The following is a 20,574-nucleotide window of genomic DNA, read 5'->3' as shown; positions in this document are numbered from 1 at the left end:
TTTTCAAGCTTTCCCAATTCTGAGATTCATTCTGCAATTGATGTTTAATCTTCAAGCTTTCCCAATTCTGAGATTCACTCTGCAATTGATGTTTAATTTTCAAGCTCCCCCAATTCTGAGATTCACGATGCAATTGATGTGAAATTTTCAAGCTTTCCCAATTCTGAGATTCACTCTGCAATTGATGTTTAATTTTGAAGCTTTCCCAATTCTAAGATTCACTCTGCAATTGATGTTTAATTTTGAAGCTTTCCCAATTCTGAGATTCACTCTGCAATTGATGTTTCATTTTGAAGCTTTCCCAATTCTGAGATTCACTCTGCAATTGATGTTTAATTTTCAAGCTTTCCCAATTCTGAGATTCACGATGCAATTGATTTTTTATTTTTGAAGCTTTCCCAATTCTGAGATTCACGATGAAATTGATGTTTAATTTTTGAAGCTTTCCCAATTCTGAGATTCACTGTGCAATTGATGTTTAATTTTCAAGCTTTCCCAATTCTGAGATTCACGATGCAATTGATGTTTAATTTTCAAGCTTTTCCAATTCTGAGATTCTCTATGCAATTGATGTTTAATCTTCAAGCTTTCCCAATTCTGAGATTCACTGTGCAATTGATGTTTAATTTTTGAAGCTTTCCCAATTCTGAGATTCACTCTGCACTTGATGTTTAATTTTCAAGTTTTCCCAATTCTGAGATTCACTCTGTAATTGATGTTTAATCTTCAAGCTTTCCCAATTCTGAGATTCACTGTGCAATTGATGTTTAATTTTTGAAGCTTTCCCAATTCTGAGATTCACTGTGCAATTGATGTTTAATTTTAAAGTTTTCTCAATTCTGAGATTCACGATGCAATTGATATTTAATTTTCAAGTTTTCCCAATTCTGAGATTCACTCTGCAATTGATGTTTAATCTTCAAGTTTTCCCAATTCTGAGATTCACTGTGCAATTGATGTTTAATTTTCGAGCTTTCCCAATTCTGAGATTCACGATGCAATTGATGTTTAATTTTCGAGCTTTCCCAATTCTGAGATTCACTGTGCAATTGATGTTTAATTTTCGAGCTTTCCCAATTCTGAGATTCACTGTGCAATTGATGTTTAATTTTCAAGCTTTCCCAATTCTGAGATTCACTGTGCAATTGATGTTTAATTTTCAAGCTTTCCCAATTCTGAGATTCACTCTGCAATTGATGTTTAACTTTGAAACTTTCCCAATTCTGAGATTCACTCTGCAATTGATGTTTAATTTTGAAGCTTTCCCAATCCTGAGATTCACTCTGCAATTGATGTTTAATTTTGAAGCTTTCCCAATTCTGAGATTCACAATGCAATTGATGTTTAACTTTTGAAGCTTTCCCAATTCTGAGATTCACTCTACAATTGATGTTAAATTTGGAAGCTTTCCCAATTCTAAGATTCACTCTGCAATTGATGTTAAATTTTCCAGCTTTCCCAATTCTGAGATTCACTCTGTAATTGATGTTAAATTTTCAAGCTTTTCCAATTCTGAGATTCACTCTGCAATTGATGTTTAATTTTTGAAGCTTTCCCAATTCTGAGATTCACTCTGCAATTGATGTTTAATTTTCAAGCTTTCCCAATTCTGATATTCACTATGCAATTGATGTTTAATTTTCAAGCTTTCCCAATTCTGATATTCACTATGCAATTGATGTTTAATTTTCAAGCTTTCCCAATTCTGAGATTCACTCTGCAATTGATGTTTAATTTTCAAGCTTTCCCAATTCTGAGATTCACTCTGCAATTGATGTTTAATTTTCAAGCTTTCCCAATTCTGAGATTCACTCTGCAATTGATGTTTAATTTTGAAGCTTTCCCAATTCTGAGATTCACTCTGCAATTGATGTTTAATTTTGAAGCTTTCCCAATTCTGAGATTCACTCTGCAATTGATGTTTCATTTTGAAGCTTTCCCAATTCTGAGATTCACTCTGCAATTGATGTTTAATTTTCAAGCTTTCCCAATTCTGAGATTCACGATGCAATTGATTTTTTATTTTTGAAGCTTTCCCAATTCTGAGATTCACGATGCAATTGATGTTTAATTTTTGAAGCTTTCCCAATTCTGAGATTCACTGTGCAATTGATGTTTAATTTTCAAGCTTTCCCAATTCTGAGATTCACGATGCAATTGATGTTTAATTTTCAAGCTTTTCCAATTCTGAGATTCTCTCTGCAATTGATGTTTAATCTTCAAACTTTCCCAATTCTGAGATTCACTGTGCAATTGATGTTTAATTTTTGAAGCTTTCCCAATTCTGAGATTCACTCTGCAATTGATGTTTAATTTTCAAGTTTTCCCAATTCTGAGATTCACTCTGTAATTGATGTTTAATCTTCAAGCTTTCCCAATTCTGAGATTCACTGTGCAATTAATGTTTAATTTTTGAAGCTTTCCCAATTCTGAGATTCACTGTGCAATTGATGTTTAATTTTAAAGTTTTCTCAATTCTGAGATTCACGATGCAATTGATGTTTAATTTTCAAGTTTTCCCAATTCTGAGATTCACTCTGCAATTGATGTTTAATCTTCAAGCTTTCCCAATTCTGAGATTCACTGTGCAATTGATGTTTAATTTTCGAGCTTTCCCAATTCTGAGATTCACGATGCAATTGATGTTTAATTTTCGAGCTTTCCCAATTCTGAGATTCACTGTGCAATTGATGTTTAATTTTCGAGCTTTCCCAATTCTGAGATTCACTCTGCAATTGATGTTTAATTTTGAAGCTTTCCCAATTTTGAGATTCACTATGCAATTGATGTTTAATCTTGAAGCTTTCCCAATTCTGAGATTCACTCTGCAATTGATGTTTAATCTTCAAGCTTTCTCAATTCTGAGATTCACGATGCAATTGATGTTTAATTTTCAAGTTTTCCCATTCTGAGATTCACTCTGCAATTGATGTTTAATCTTCAAGCTTTCCCAATTCTGAGATTCACTGTGCAATTGATGTTTAATTTTCGAGCTTTCCCAATTCTGAGATTCACGATGCAATTGATGTTTAATTTTCAAGCTTTTCCAATTCTGAGATTCTCTCTGCAATTGATGTTCAATCTTCAAGCTTTCCCAATTCTGAGATTCACTCTGCAATTGATGTTTAATCTTCAAGCTTTCCCAATTCTGAGATTCACTGTGCAATTGATGTTTAATTTTCAAGCTTTCCCAATTCTGAGATTCACGATGCAATTGATGTTTAATTTTCAAGCTTTTCCAATTCTGAGATTCTCTATGCAATTGATGTTTAATCTTCAAGCTTTCCCAATTCTGAGATTCACTGTGCAATTGATGTTTAATTTTTGAAGCTTTCCCAATTCTGAGATTCATTCTGCAATTGATGTTTAATTTTCAAGTTTGCCCAATTCTGAGATTCACTCTGTAATTGATGTTTAATCTTCAAGCTTTCCCAATTCTGAGATTCACTGTGCAATTGATGTTTAATTTTTGAAGCTTTCCCAATTCTGAGATTCACTGTGCAATTGATGTTTAATTTTAAAGTTTTCTCAATTCTGAGATTCACGATGCAATTGATGTTTAATTTTCGAGCTTTCCCAATTCTGAGATTCATGATGCAATTGATGTTTAATTTTCGAGCTTTCCCAATTCTGAGATTCACTGTGCAATTGATGTTTAATTTTCGAGCTTTCCCAATTCTGAGATTCACTCTGCAATTTATGTTTAATTTTCGAGCTTTCCCAATTCTGAGATTCACTGTGCAATTGATGTTTAATTTTCGAGCTTTCCCAATTCTGAGATTCACTGTGCAATTGATGTTTAATTTTCGAGCTTTCCCAATTCTGAGATTCACTGTGCAATTGATGTTTAATTTTCGAGCTTTCCCAATTCTGAGATTCACTGTGCAATTGATGTTTAATTTTCAAGCTTTCCCAATTCTGAGATTCACTCTGCAATTGATGTTTAATTTTGAAGCTTTCCCAATTCTGCGATTCACTCTGCAATTGATGTTTAATCTTCAAGCTTTCCCAATTCTGCGATTCACTGTGCAATTGATGTTTAATTGTAAAGTTAATAGGATGAAAAGTGCAATTTTTTTCAGATGACAATTGATGATTTTAGAAGTTTGACCTGGAGTTAACCTTTGACCTCAAAATAGTTGCTTTCCCTGTTTAGTGACTCAAGATGCAAATGCTGTTCAACTTTCAAGTCAATCGGATGGAAAATGACAATTTTAGAAATTTGACCTTCAGATGACCTTTGACCTCAAAATCAATAGGCTTCTTCCTTCTGAGTAACTCTACCATTTGGTGAAGCTCCGTGACGATCAGATTAAAATTGTGACCTGTAGGCAATTGACATACAGCCAGAGAGACAGACAGACAGATAGATAGAATAATGCACAAGACCGACCAATATACTTGAAAAATCTTAGATTTTGCAAGTAAACAACCTCCAAGAAATGACATTATTTAGTTTATTCTGTTTCTACATTTTAATAACTGCGTTTCCATAATGTACGCCGCTAAACCAAAGCATCTCAAGTCCAATAAGTTAAGACGAATCAAACGAATTGTTAAATAAAAATACTTATTTATAAAACAAGGCAAGACCGTGGCCTGTGTCGTATCACAAGTGATCGTGTAATCCTCGCCTCAAAATGTCTATGAACCAGGCCAAGACAAATAAGGCACAAAAAAAGAACGGGCAACTATAAGTGCCGTCAGACAGCGGATCTAAACGTCCCTACATGTACAATATTGTGTCCATTAAACTTGGCACGGTAATCAAATCGAGGATGCACACGGTGCCCGCCGGTGTTGGCCGCAACGTCCGTTTAAAAACCATGGAATCCCGTGATGGTAAATGGTACAGGTAGCCGTACGCACCTGGGTAACATGTGCAGACCAGAGCAAACGAGTCATCTAGTTTGGGTATGTTGGAGCGGTTAGAACCGTCGGGCCTTCCTCCTAGGCCCAAAATCATTTGAAGGCCGAGTTCTAACCCGAGGCCAAATTGCTGTAGCATCAAGCTCCTCTTTGGATATAGAAAAACACGTGTTAGGCGTATGAAGTATAAATTCCTGCAGTTTAAAACTAGAACGGCATTCAGTGGAGAGCACACCTCCACCTTCAAAATAAGTGATGTCAGTGCGGTTGCTATGACAACTGGAAAGTCTCATTGTCCGTTGCGAAATACAAAGCAATTGCGTTCAGGTTCGAGATGGAAACTCCACGCGGAGCGGGCAACGTCCGGTGTTCCCAGCACATGGCGACGCTCCCTCGGCATCTGAGCCGTCACCTGACGTCGGCGCGTCATGACGTGCGCCCGACGTGCCGTCGTGTCGTACGGAGAACCAAGACTGCCGAACACAACTCGGGTCATCAATCCGGGTCCTGCTTCTCTAACAGGCTGGAAGGACACGAGTCCGACAAAGGGGAACACATGGTGAAGGTTCTCTTCTCTGGTTCTGAACACACACTCAGTTCCTCCAGGACCTGCAACACACACGTGCGCGCGCGCACGTACTATGTCAGATTCTCAATTACCCAGAAATTATTCTCTGAATATAGGTTAAATCTAGGCTAAATATCTGAATTCTCTGAATCAAGCCTTCGGATCTAGGTTAGATTTAATCTAGGTTTCTAAAATTCCCTAATCTAGGGAAAACATTTCGTTTGAACCGGGACTATCAAGCTCTTCCAACACTTATTGACAAATTTAGAAATTTAACTCAAGTAAACAACTCATTTTCCAAATTTAGAGCAAAAATAATCACCAGTTGGGCTAATCTGAAAGCCTGTTCATACGCCAAGGTAAGTTCAGGGTCTTCACATGAGGTCGAGTCCTTTGAGCACTTGCAATGGTTCATGATGCGGAGACTACAGGTTCAAATCCAGTGGAGTTATTACTCCGTGCACATGAAACGAAAGGTGCTGTTCAGCAATTGGTTCGTGTCCGTCCTTCCTTCCATCCACAAACGTCAGTTCGTGATCGAGGAACAACTCGATTTCAATTGAATGTTATATTTTGACCACGAAACGGAAAACGAAGCTGTAGTTTATCAGTACTTTGGCTCTGAATTTGTCCTGATTGCGCATGTGCAGGGAGGAGGGAGATCATTTTTACTCCGTCTGCCCGTGTGGCAGCCAAACAAAATGGAAAATCATTCCAAACAGGAAACTTAGTATTTAAGGGACGTCAGGTCTCATTTGCTTACATTGCGCTCTGAATGTGCGTCAGACAGTTCTGCTTGTTGTGGAGAAGAATCGGGAATCTCATGGATGTCCTCGGGAGCCCAGGAACACAGGCTGTCTGGAAGGCTTTGTACCACGTCCTGCAAAACAAAGCAGCTGTTTTTGAGGACATAGTGGAAATGCAAACTCGAGTTTTCCGGCGAATCCTCATTGACAACGTCAACGATCTCCTAAATTTGCACCGATGGACGAAGCGTCTCACCTGCAACCCTTCCCAGTCGTGATCGTGGACCCGGGACATGATGTCCTCGAGGAGGCCCCACAGCATTTTGTTCTGTTCCTTCTGCTGCTCAAGCTCCGTTCTCAAGCCCTCGATGGTCATCGTCTGCATGCGGTTCGGGTCACCGGGTTAAAACAACTCCATGGAGGTGGCTGCACCAGACGTGCTCAAAGCAATCCTTTTAATTCACACGAATACAAGAGATCATTTGAATCGTCAGAAGGATACACAGGAACTTTGATGATTGAGGAGGTCATTTTGCCCATCATGCCTGTGCCATTATCAACATCACATTAAACTCCACACAAACAATAATACAATACATACACAAGTTTATCAACCTAAATTCACTGAGGGGAATGTGAGAGGAGGGGACATAGGGGGTGGGGTGGAGAAGGGTTGAGGGAGAAGAACAGTGGAGCAAGTACAGACATCATCAGGGTGATTTATATGTACTGTATATATTGGTTCACGAGTTATCAAACAGAGTGACCACTATATTCTTCATGGGTGTGTGTCTGTCTGTGTGTCTGTCTCTCCGCAGCATAACTACCTGATGATATCATCCGATCTTGATGAAACTTGGGTGGGAGGTTGATATCATGATCTAGTTTTGTCCTGCCTAGAGTGGGCGTATTGCGCCCATTGTGGGCGGAGCCACGCCAGAAAAAGATGTCTTTTTAGGGGGTAATCGAGTTCAAGCTACATCTTCTCCGAGGAGTTTGGTGGAATCTGACAGGGGTTTCGATATTTGGTTAGGCCTATGTCATGTGTCTATCCCCAAGGAGCTCGATTTTTCATTTTCGCCCCAAGGTCAAGGTCACAAGGTCACAAAATTAATAAAAGTCGATTTTTGATGGTTTTATTACATTGTTCGCTTCCTGATAGGGTGCAATGTCGTACATGATCTTACATGATCACATACATCATGAAATACAAGTTTTCCAACAAATTTCAGAATCTTCGACCTTTGACCTTTGAAGGTCACAAAGGTCAAATTTTCAAAGTTGTCGGAATCTAACCAAATTTTCGGTATTGTGTAGCTAACTAACCTCATAACATTGCTCATTGAGCATTGTCATTGAATACCGCTCGCTCGTGAACCATCGTCGTCTCCTGACTTGTTATATATTTTATTTTATGGAGGGATGAGGTGAGGGAGTAGTGGAATACTTGTTCTTCTCCTTCATTTGTATGCAGCACATGGCTACAGGTAGGATCATATGCTGGGGTTTCGGCTGTGCCGCTGATGCAGCGCTCCCTGTAAGTTAGAGTGGGAACTTGTAATTTGTTCATGGTGCCGGCGATGGCTCGCCTGCTCTTCACGAAGGACACCGTGGGATTTTTAAGGTCCATCAAATACTGCTAGCAGACGGAACTCCAGACAACGTCCATACGTGGAACGGCACACACACTGATGAAACGCCGTGCTTGCGAAACACCAGGATGGCAGTTTATAGTTGGATCAATATTTGACACGAGGCTAGAGGGGTCAGAGGTGAGTGTGCATCTTGGTTATCCTACCAGCCTGGAGGTGGAAAGAAGGGAGGTTGTCAGGTGAGGAACGAACAAACATGACAACTCATTCATGTTTAGACAAGACCGTCTCCCAGACATCACGATCACTACACATATACAAAATACCGATCCACAACTCAGCAACTGAACGGTTCTGCCAATGTCGGTGTACCCCTCTATCCCCAAAGACAAAACAGAAGGGTCAGACGGAATCAAAATGATGGGAAATGTGTGGAAAGATCCGCATAACAGCAAAGGGCGACACAGAGAGGAGAAATGAAATCACAAGGACTTAGGAAGATCAAGTTCCCACTGGATTATCAAAACCTCATTTGCTTCCCTCATTCCATGAAAACAGAGCCTGGTGTTGGCTTAGCGGTTAGGGTGCCGGCTTGGGATCCTAGGATCCTGGGCTCGAATCCCGGTCGATCGCTGAATTAACACCAGGGGGGTTGACTCAGCCTGTCGTCCCTCCGAGGTCGGCAAATTGAGTACCAGTTCACTGGTAATTCCCTGTGTGTCCCAAGGGGCGACCAACAGGGTTAGCGGCAGGAAGGGCATCCGGCCATAAAACATTGCTTCAAAAAGGGGACCACGGTGCCCGAAAAAGGCCAAGCCCTGCTCTGTGGGGAAAAAATGGCCTCTAAAGGTGGTTCTATTCCGTGAAAACAAATAGTTCAATATGTTCATCCGTGTACTGTAAATCGGAGTCCCATTTAACACCCAAAATCCCTATAACGATTGTGATTGTGCGTCATGACATCATCAGTGGACAACACAGAGTTAAACGGTGTGAGATGGAATTCTCAAGACTTACTTTATTTACATTTTAAAAAGCATCTTGTACATCAAACTTGTGATAACTTTTGGGATCAATGAGCACTTCCTTTTCCATCCTTATGAACAACAAATACAATCGTTGCAACGGTTACCGAAATCGTATTCCGTCTTGGGATGCACAAATGAAACGAAAGCAATTTTGTTTCCTCCAGGAACCTCTAATTTACTTATCTTGGGCAGGACGTTCACGGTAAAAAATATTTACCACAAGATGCATAGAAAATTGCACACTTGCCTTGCTCTCCAGAAGTTTAATCAGATCCTCCGTCTGACAAGAAAACTCTTCATATTCCACGACTTCATTCCCAGTGGTTTCGTTCTTCTGGAAATGCAAAGAGTAGAACCAAGGTGATGATGAAACATTGGAGAATTTGAAAAACTCTTTTTTTCTTCATGAATAAAATTGTCGGTACACAAAACAGTTTATCTATTCGTGTTTTTTTTTACAATTCCAGGATGGCTGACGTAACCAAATACGGCAATTTCGAAATGACACAATGAATACGGCAATTTTCGAAGTGCACCCAGAATGCTCAGTGCATGTGCAGAAACCCCAGGAAATGGCGGCATTCAGGACATCATGAGTATACGATGAAGGTCTGAGATAAGGATTGGTACCTGAAACGGCTCACAGAGCTAAAAGAAACCGAAAATACTTGGAAAGTACCCAAGAGAAAGTGCCCGTGCCTTGGCCCAACAAAAGACTTGGAGAACTTTCTCAGCTCGCCGAACAGGTAACTGCTCGTACTGCAAATTCCCGACCAGGTGGGTCGGTGCAAAGCCCGAGTGGATGGGCATGTGCTACACAACCCCCGATGGATCGCCGCTACCAATGAATGGATTGTGTATCTGGATTAGAACACCTTCTTCTGAACACCAGTGGGAGGGTCATATCTGGGGCTTGTGAATGTACAAGGTAAGTTTAAAATGATGACATTTACTTTAATCATGTTCGGAGGTGGCGGGGAGATTGGCAGTTGTGAGGGATGTTTAAAATATATTGTTGTGGTTCTGCGAGCCAGCACTCACCAATAGCAATGTCAACCAACATACAGGTCGCAAGCTAGTTATTAGTCCCCTACCGGAGGGGACTATAGGTTTGCATTCCGTCCCTCCGTCTGTCAGTCTGTCAGTCCGTCACGCAAAGAACAGTTTTCCGGACTTTTTTTCTAAACTCTTAATGCTAATGATTTCAAACTTGGCACATGGTTTCCTCATGATAAGTTACAGATCAAGTTCGAACTTCACGACGTTTCGATCATTTTTGACAAAGTTATGGCACTTTGAACTTTGGTAATTTCCCCAACAGTTTTCCGGATGACAGACTGCCGGTAAGGGACATGTATTGCAGCGCAATACTCAGAATGCTTGTTAGTCCCCTACCGGTGTACACCGGAGAGGACTATAGGTTTGCACGCCGTCCCTCCGTCTATCCGTCCATCAGTCTGTCCGTCTGTCAGTCTGTCCGTCTGTCAGTCCGTCACGCAAAGAACAGTTGTCCGGACTTTTTTTCTAAACGCTTAATGCTAATGATTTCAAACTTGGCCCATGGTTTCCTCATGATAGGTTACAGATCGAGTTCGAACTTCACGACGTTTCGATCATTTTTGACAAAGTTATGACACTTTGAACTTTGGAAATTCTGATAATTCTGATGATCCTTAACTCAGTGCCATTTTAAGTTTTCATGATGTCATTTCATGATGTCTCCTTCATGATGTCTCTGATTCCTTGGTATCTCTCCCAGGTTACTCCCTCCTCCGGTATGATAGACCTGAGCCTCGTCCTGGAGGTGGGGTTGCTATCTTTATAAAAAACTCTCTTCCTCACTCGCCCTGCACTGCCCTCTCTCCACCTCACCCCCAGGAATACCTTTGGCTACGGCTTCCCCTTCGCTCCCACCTTTTGTTCATATGCGTGTTGTACCGTCCACCAAACAGTGATGACTCCATCTACATCTCGCTGTCTGATAATATGGACCAACTTCTATCTACCCATCCCAACTCTCTCTTCCTCATATGTGGTGATTTCAACTGTCACCATGCCAGTTGGCTGGGGGTGGGTACCTCTCTCACCAGCCATGGCTCTTCAGCAAAGGACTTCTGTGACTCACTGGGACTGACACAATCTGTCAATTTCCCAACCTGGATCTCAGTCAACGGAGAATCTTCTCTTCTGGACTTGGTTATGACTAATTTCCCTGAAAATGTCTGCTGCTCTTCTTCTGCTCCAATCGGCTCTTCTGATCATGTGCTTGTTAAAGTGGATAACTCTCTGACCATTTTCAGAGAGCCTCCTCAGCGTCGACGAGTCTGGCATTTCACTCAGGCCAACTGGCACGGTCTTCAAGCAGCCATCAATCATCTGGACTGGTCTCCCATCTCTACTGCCTCTGACATCGACTCATCCTGGGAATTCTTCCAAAGTAAATTGCTCTCTCTCATGCACAGATTTATCCCTTCTCGTCTTCAGTTGTCATACCCTTCCTTCCGTCCATGGTACACGGAATCTTGTGGTGAGGCTATTGCCCAGAAACAACTTGCTTTCGTCTCCTGGAAAGCAAATCCAACGGAAGGAAATCTCATTTCCTTTCACAAAGCCCGAAACAAGTGTGTGTCCACCCTCAGGAGAGCCAGGAAACAATATCTCTCCGTCCTCAGGACCGAACTCTCTTATCTGTCTCCCTCTTCCAAATCCTGGTGGCGTCTGGTAAAATCTGTTTCTGGTGTTTGTTCCCCCTCCATCCCCTCCCTCACCTTAAATGGTCACACGGCTGACTCCGCACGTGAAAAAGCCAAATGCCTCAACTCTTTGTTTGCCTCTAAATCTTGTGTCCCAAACCCATCCCTCTCTGTACCCACCGTACCCAGTCGTACCCAGCTGCTCCTGGACTCTGTGTCCTTTCCTCCTCACAAGGTGGAAAAGTGTCTGTCAACCCTCGACTCTGATTCTGCAACTGGACCTGACGGCATCAGCCCACAGGTCCTAAAATCATGTTCTTCCGCTCTTTCACTCCCTCTCTCTGTTCTCTTCACCCTCTCTTTTGCTCAAGGTCATCTTCCATCTGCTTGGAAATTTGCCAACATCACCGCTTTGCACAAAAAAGGTGCAAAAACAGATCCCAGCAACTACAGACCAATCAGCCTTCTCCCAATTATCAGCAAGGTCATGGAATCCATCATTGCTTCAGATATGAAATCTTTCCTCTTCTCCAATGGCTTGATCTCTGATCATCAATTTGGTTTCAGACCTGGACACTCCACTCTGGACATGCTGCTTCTGCTTTCTCAACAATGGATGGAGGTCCTCAATGCCAAACAGGAAATTAGAGCAGTCTCCCTTGACATATCACGTGCCTTCGATACAGTCTGGCACCCCGCTCTGCTCACCAAACTCTCCTCTTTTGGTATCCATGGAAATCTCCACGCATGGCTGGCGGACTTCCTCTCTAGTCATAGTCAACGTGTGGCCCTGAATGGGTTTCTCTCATCTCCTCTTCCTGTTCAGGCTGGAGTTCCCCAAGGCAGTGTTCTGGGCCCTGTGCTTTTTCTGGTCTTCATCAATGATCTCTCTGACTCTCTTGAAAATCCTCTCTATCTCTTTGCTGACGACTCTACTCTCTGTCGCTCCATTCTTCATCCCTCAGATCGGCAGTCTGCAGCCTCCTCACTCTCTGCAGACCTTGACAAAATCACAGACTGGGCAAACAAGTGGAACATGTCTTTCAATCCTGACAAATCTCACACTCTTACGATGTCTCTCCGAAAAGACCGACTGGACAACCCTCCCATCCACTTTCTGAATAATCCTCTCCAAGAAGTTCTGTCACTCAAGCTTTTGGGTCTCACTATCTGCCATGATCTTTCCTGGAAAAACCACATTTCAAATCTGGCCTCCAAAGCCAGTCGCCGAGTGGGCATCCTCCGTCGTGCGAAGTCCTTCCTTGGCACACCTGAGCTCCTCACCACATACAAGGCTTTCATCCGCAGCTCAATGGAATACTGCTCTCCCCTCTGGGCTGGTGCTCCTGCCTCACACCTAGCTCGCCTTCGCGCTGTTGAAACCAAAGCATTCAGAATCATTGGAATCTCCTGCGATGAAGCTAACTCCAAGGGCCTCTCACTCACTCACCGCAGGCAGGTTGGTGGTCTTTCCGTCTTCTACCGACTCCTCTCTGGCCTTGCCCCCCCAGCTCTCTCTGGGCTCTGTCCCGCAAATATTCCTACAGGTCGCACAAGATCTGCCTGCAACCGTCTTTTGGTTAAACTGCCAAAATCAAGACTCTCTGCTCACCTTCACTCCTTCATTCCTCTTTTCTCCCACCTCTGGAAGAAACTCCCTCACTCTCTTCAATCCCACTCCACCCTCCAAGTCTTTAAAACAGCTGTTCACCACCATCTCTTATCTTCCCCCATCCAAAACCTTGATCTTTTCTACCCCCGCTAATTTCACCCCAATTCCACTTTTTGAAATACCAACTTCTGTCCTGGAAGTCCTTGGTGTCCTTGTGCTTGTGCTTTATACTTCTCCCTCCCCCCCCCCCCCCCCCCCTTCCCATGCCTCCTCCCCCTGGGCCCTCTCCCTTCAACACATCTCCCTGCTCTCGGATGTTGTGTTTGTGTGCTTCCCCTTTTCTCCCCATCTTGTCTTCCGCTCCCTCTTTTTGTGTATTTTGTTTGTCTGGTCGATTTGTTTGTGAAGTAAATGTTAACTCTTTCACGAGCCTCGATTCAGTATACAAAAAACAAACAAAAAAAAAAAAAAGTTTTAATTTCCTTTAAAAACCAAATTTTTCAAATCAAATTTTCACCGTAGGGTATTCTCAAATCAAATTGAGATCAAATTTTCACCTTAGGGGGGACTCGGTCTGTAGAATATTTTAATGGTAATTATGACGTCACAGGTCACGTGGTTCGGCCGCCATATTGTTTTTCGTGAAAACACGAAAACCCCTTTTTCTCTGTAACGGCTGAACAAATCGAGGCCAAACTTTGCAGGCAAAATTGCATACCCATGACGAACAAAAAAGTCAACGAGCATGACGTCATGCGTCACATAGTTTCAGAGTTATGACGTTTTTAAGCATGAACCTTTAAAACCGAGCTCTTCCGTCATTTTTGATCCAATCGAGGGGAAACTTCACAGATCTATTCAGCATGTCAGTCTACTAAAATGTCCTTTTGGAATTTGCGATAGGGCACGTGGTTTGGCAGATATCATTAATTAAATGAATTTTTTTTTTGTTAATGGATATCTCTTGTTTATTCCAGAGTTCTCCTCAAGCCGCACCACGCGCCCTCAGCCTCATCTGCGAACATCAAAAGCGCGACACAGCGCGCGCTTTCGGGAGGGGCGGAGCCAAGCCGAGCAACATATATATACACATCAATCATTGATCGTGAACCGGAAAATATAATAAATTACTGATATTTAGCGACTCGAAACGTTCTTCATCAACAACTTATTTTGTCGTGCTTCTGCTGACCTGTCTGCAAGGTGTGTAAATCGAAGTCCCGAGTGCGAATCACAGGTGAGTCTGTCCTGAGGTAATTAGCGATTGGGAACGATTCAGAACCTGTGGGTAAATAACCCTTGGTAATTTCCCCAACAGTTTTCCGGACGACAGACTGCCGGTAGGGGACATGTATTGCAGCGCAATACCCAGAATGCTTGTGTCATTAGTAATCGTTCAGATAGTCTTCCTCTTCTGTGTTGTGGCTTTCATGGGTCAATATGCATTGTGTGGGATTAGCGTGGGTTTTTCCCTTTTGCGGACCATTTCCTATGAAGTAAACTCAAACAAATGCCACGACACCAAAACCTTACTCACGCCACCTGCACCGCTCAACCGCCTTACCTCATTTGCATATGCCTGCCAAAACCAAACTGCAATATACACACCAAACAATCACAATACCCATTCCAAACAATCACCACAATACCCACACCAAACAATCACCACAATACCCACACCAAACAATCACCACAATATCCACACCAAACAATCACCACAATACCCACACCAAACAATCACCACAATATCCACACCAAACAATCATCACAATACCCAAACCAAACAATCATCACAATACCCACACCAAACAATCACCACAATACCTACACCAAACAACCACCACAATACCCACACCAAACAATCACCACAATACCCACACCAAACAATCACCACAATATCCAAACCAAACAATCATCACAATACCCACACCAAACAATCACCACAATATCCACACCAAACAATCATCACAATACCCAAACCAAACAATCATCACAATACCCACACCAAACAATCACCACAATATCCAAACCAAACAATACCGACACCAAACAATAACCACAATATCCAAACCAAACAATACCGACACCAAACAATAACCACAATACCCACACCAAACAATCACCACAATACCCATGCCAAACAATCACCACAATACCCATGCCAAACAATCACCACAATACCCATGCCAAACAATCACCACAATACCAATGCCAAACAATCACCACAATACCCATGCCAAACAATCACCACAATACCCACACCAAACAATCACCACAATACCCATGCCAAACAATCACCACAATACCGACACCAAACAATAACCACAATATCCAAACCAAACAATACCGACACCAAACAATAACCACAATACCCACACCAAACAATCACCACAATACCCATGCCAAACAATCACCACAATACCCATGCCAAACAATCACCACAATACCCATGCCAAACAATCACCACAATACCCATGCCAAACAATCACCACAATACCCATGCCAAACAATCACCACAATACCCATGCCAAACAATCACCACAATACCCATGCCAAACAATCACCACAATACCCATGCCAAACAATCACCACAATACCCATGCCAAACAATCACCACAATACCCACACCAAACAATCACCACAATACCCATGCCAAACAATAACCACAATACCCACACCAAACAATCACCACAATACCCACACCACTCTGAGATATTCATACACAAACATTTATTACCAAGTCAGTTCATTAAACCATTATACAAGATCACTACACACATCAACCACAACTCAACCACCACGCTGCCTCAACCACAATGCCATCACAAACACTGCTCAACCGTCATTCCTCCTCTACCACCGCCTCACCACAATCACCACACACCTGCAGCAGACGCCCTCCGCCACCTTCAAAGCAACGGGACCGACTGCGTGATGCGCCGGTGGTGGATACCTCAAACCTGGATTCTCAGACCTCAATATCACGAAGGGCAAATGTGCGCTAATCAGTCTGTAACCTTTATTCAGTAGCCTTGGCGCTCCACTTGCCTGTCATGTCGGTTAGACAACCAGCGCATGTTTGCACCTCAAAGGTGCAGCCGAAAGCAATCAGGCCAGTGTTAAGTGAGGAGCTCTGAGCCATGGCTCGTTCCGGGTGGTAATGATGCAATTTCCGCGACAGCAAACTTGCGAGGAGGGTGACGCGACTCGGGAGCTCGTGTGTGCACCAGTGGGCATGCCGCAATCCCGGTAACCACGCCTAGAGACGCTCCTGGTCCCCGCCAAAGCTGTGCCCCTGCCTAGCCGCTATTTAAGCAGCGCATCATGGACGTGCCTCAGGTGATTATTGGCTTGGTCACGTGGTATACTGCAAAAGGCGGGACGGAGCTGAAGCAAGTGGGACAGGGCTGTGGAACAGAGTTGGCGGGATAGAGTGCTGGGCAAGAGAGCGATCCTGGTGCCACGCCATGCAGGGCACATCCGTTCTCCGGAGTGAAAAGGCCAGGCCGATCATCACCTCAAACATCAAGTTCTTTCTCCTCACACGTTCTTTCTCTTTTGTAATCTTCCATTTTGGAAGCACAAGAGCTCAATGAAGGCAAAGCCGCCAAACGATTCTTTACAGAGAGACCGTACTAATACACACTTCTTTCCAGCTTTCTCCTCGCACTCTCACTTGCACCCCACCCGCTCCTCTTTAACACGCACCCTAATTACCAGTATTCCTGTTTTTTTTACCCCCTCCCCCAGCGAAAAGGGCAACACGGGATGGTCAGTCCACCCTCGGTGAGCCAAGAAGTCGCAAAATCCCCGCACTGCTCTATCCTTATTGTCTCGTCTACCCTTCCGCATGATGAGTCTGTTGGGCGCCATTGTAATGTTATATAGGTAAGGAGTATTAGCTAGGTAGATCAGGACAACTCTGCTGTTTGTACCTATGATTTGTCCATTTTTGATCCCTTCTACATTTTTGTTTGCTTGAACCATTGATTGCTTTCCATTAAATTATTAATTTAATTATTAAATAAAATGAAATTGCTTTTGTGTTTGTCCTTTCTTCCATTAGTCTAGTGTTGGCTTGGCGGTTAGGGTGCCAGCTTGGGTTCCTAGGATCCTGGGTTCGAATCCCGGTCATCGCTGAATTAACGCCAGGGGGGTTGACTCAGCCTGTCATCCTTCCGAGGTCGGCAAATTGAGTACCAGTTAACTGGTAATTCCCTGTGTGTCGCAAGAGGCGACTAACAGGGTTGGCGGCAGGAAGGGCATCCGGCCATAAAATATTGCTTCAAAAAGGGGACCACGGTGCCCAAAAAAGGCCAACCCCTGCTCTGCGGGGGAAATGGCCTTGAAAGGTGGTTCTTTCTTCCATTAGTCTAGTATAGTCTGAATGTAGTGTTAGCCTGGGAGGTTTTATACCCCAACTAATTGGCTCCGGTCTCTATCCGATGTGCACTGGCAGTTTGCGCTTTGCTGCATCCAATTCAGATTTAAAAGACAGGAGCAGTGCATATTGAGGGCGCGAGACCCGGTTGGAAAACTACGTGACCCACAGGTAAATGGTAAATTGGACGGAGGACGCTGGTAGACTAATTGGCGCTCATGTTGATTTAGCAATCCGCCAGGACGCGGAGTTATCCTCATTTACAGGTTACATTTCAATGGATGTGGAATGTCCTCTTGCTCCCTCCCATCCATCTGTATTGGTCTAAACTCCCTCATCTTCCGGAATTCTTCTCTTCTTCAATGAGCTAATATTTTGATTTAAGAATGAATAAACAAATAAGTAAAACAGGGAGAGTTGATGAGAAATTTGCATCCGTTGCTGTCCTGTTCACAGCACTCATTTGCAGGCACAGAAGGCCTTGGGGTGTCTCTCAAAACCGACGGACCATTCCATGCCAGTTCCCAGGCCAAATTCCAATTTTCTACTTTCTAGAGTGCACCTTCGATCGTCCTCGGCAGTCACAGTCCGACAAAGCTGTTTTTCACCTGCAACTGTCTGGCTCTTTAAATCCTTTCATGTTCCGTGTCCTTTTTATGGGGAGTTGTTCCATTCATAGTTTTCACCCCTCAGCCCAAATTGGGCTAGGGGTATTGTCGTCACGGGCATCGTCCGGGCATCCGTCAACTTTTGGTTTCCGTCAATTTCAAGGAGAACGGCTTGTCCAATTAAATCCATTTTTGCAGTGTGTGTTGGGGTTGAGTAGAGTAAGGTTCCTTTCGAAAATGGGCGCGCTGCGATTTTCAATATGGCCGCCATGGCAGCCATCCGGGCGTCCGTCAACTTTTGGTTTCCGTCAATTTCGAGCAGAACAGCTTGTCCGATTAAATCCATTTTTGCAGTGTGTGTTGGGGTTGAATAGAGGAAGGTTCCTTTCGAAAATGGGCGTGCTGCGATTTTCAATATGGCCGCCATGGCAGCCATCTTGAAATTGGTTTCCGTCAATTTCGAGCAGAACGGCTTGTCCGATTAAATCCATTTTTGCAGTGTGTGTTGGGGTTGAGTAGAGGAAGGTTCCTTTCGAAAATTGGCGTGCTGCGATTTTCAATATGGCCGCCACGGCAGCCATCTTGAAATTGGTTCCCACCATGCATAGGCTGAGGGGTTACGCCCACTTTGCGGTACTATTTATGAAAAATGAAAACACCATTGACGATCACAGCCGCCCACAGCAAGGCTCGGCTCGGGTCTGACCTTTCGACGTTCCGGATCAAGACCGCTCGGTGGTCGAACCGTTGGACCGCAGCCTCGACTTGCTGGGCACGGTGTTGCTTTTGTTGTTGAATGTGCATCTCGACTCCATTAATGATGCAAATCCATTAATGATGAAATTTATGGAGAACGGCTACAAATGCAGACATTATGTTAAAAGCGATCACTCTCACCAGCCCCACAACTATGGAAAAACTTCCTCTACTCTTTACACTAAGAATGATGCAGCCAAAGTGTTACTCAACAAAAAACCTGTAAACCACAACACGCGAATGCATACCACGTGACAGGACAGATCCGAAGGCCACTCATCCTGGAGGTTCTCATTCTCATAGTCCTGGTTACCCGCCTTTGGACTTTCCTCATGGACGTCCTGCTCAGGCCTGCTGATCGCTTCGTCTCCTCCTAAGGACATGTGATAGAACATCAAATACATACATGTTTAAATAAATAAACAATTACCAGACATATTTAAATAAAAATAAACATCTTCCAAAAGAGGTCAAACATGGCGGTACTACTTCTTCTTCCTCTTCCTTCGATGAATGTCAGAATTTTTTTTATAGATGGTACGCACCACAGTCGGAGGCTAAATTAATAACCCGGTGATATCAACGGATGATATCAACATCTAATATAACGTCTGAGGTAATACTGTTACACCGCCTCTTGGCCAATCTACAGTACAGTACATGTCTTAACGTGCGAAGCAAAGTGGAGTAGTTCTTTCGGTGATTTTACGATCTCCCAATTTGGTACTTTGGCATTATGTATCCTGGCATCTTTATCAGTCTGGTAAGCTCTGAAAACGTTTGAGAATAAAAGGTATGGCTTCTTAAGTGATGTAGGAGATGCAAATCAGGGCATGGTATTAATAACATGACGACGTACTTGCGGAACAATATAAAAAGGGGCGATGTAAACAGGGGTATTACAGTATTCCAAAATGTCAATGTTAGTGTTAGGCTGGATGTGACAATCATTACTTTTAGGACTTTATGGAACGTTCTTTGGTGGGTCAGATGTCAATCAGTTATGGGCACGTCCTCAAATGATCTGCGCATATCTTTTACGGATATCATTATGTCCAATTCACATCCTGTTTGGCAGGCACACCCAAGAAACCACTCACTCAAGCAAAATCATTCCATCCTTGGAAATGTAAAATCTTTTGTGGATATTTAACTGCAGGAAGCAATTTTTTTTTTTTTTGTATACAAGATCGAGGCTCGTGAAAGAGCTAACATTAATCACACAAAAAGTCAAACCGACACATGAAACACAAAAAATAAGGGGAGCGGTAGACAAGATGTGGAGAGAGGGGGAAGGACACAAACACAACATTTGAAAGCAGGGACATCGGGAGAAATGTGGGAGGGGGAGGGCTTTGGGGGGAGGTGGGAGAGGTATAAAACGTATGGACACTGCAAAGACTTCCAGGAAAGAAGTTGGAATTTCAAAAAAAAAACTATCTGGGGTGAATTACCAGGGGTAGAAAAGATCAAGGTTTTGGATGGGGGAAGATAAGACATGGTGGTGAACAGCTGTTTTAAAGACCTGGAGGGGGAGTGGGATTGAAGGGAGTAGGGGAGTTTGTTCCAGAGGTGGGAGAAAAGGGGAATGAAAGAGTGAAGGTGAGCAGAGAGCCTAGATTTTGGCAGTTTAACCATAAGAGGGTTGCAGGCAGATCTTGTGCGACCTGAAGGAATATTGGGGGGGGACAGAGCACAGAGAGCTGGGGGAGCAAGGCCGG

At 43.3% G+C, this 20,574-nt stretch overlaps 1 protein-coding gene across 7 annotated transcripts in view; it reads right to left on the bottom strand.

Annotated features, from left to right (window-relative positions):
• Positions 1-4,443: 4,443 nt before the first annotated feature.
• Positions 4,444-20,574, bottom strand: part of HDX (highly divergent homeobox) — a 131,584-nt gene continuing 115,453 nt past the window's right edge. For all 7 annotated transcript variants that reach the window (XM_068116421.2, XM_068116420.2, XM_068116426.2 and 4 more), the window contains 5 exons: positions 19,102-19,226; positions 9,051-9,137; positions 6,440-6,562; positions 6,201-6,317; positions 4,444-5,478 (listed from right to left, as the gene is read on the bottom strand). In XM_068116421.2, coding sequence (XP_067972522.2) covers positions 5,365-5,478; positions 6,201-6,317; positions 6,440-6,562; positions 9,051-9,137; positions 19,102-19,226 — 566 coding nt within the window. In that variant the 3' untranslated portion in view covers positions 4,444-5,364. The remainder of the gene's footprint in view (positions 5,479-6,200; positions 6,318-6,439; positions 6,563-9,050; positions 9,138-19,101; positions 19,227-20,574) is intronic.

The sequence above is a fragment of the Myxine glutinosa genome, chromosome 5, assembly GCF_964187855.1.
Source record: "Myxine glutinosa chromosome 5, kmMyxGlut1.1, whole genome shotgun sequence".
Classification (NCBI taxonomy): domain Eukaryota; kingdom Metazoa; phylum Chordata; class Myxini; order Myxiniformes; family Myxinidae; genus Myxine; species Myxine glutinosa.
Note: the sequence above shows the minus strand (reverse complement) of the source record. Positions and strands in the feature narration are given on the sequence as shown.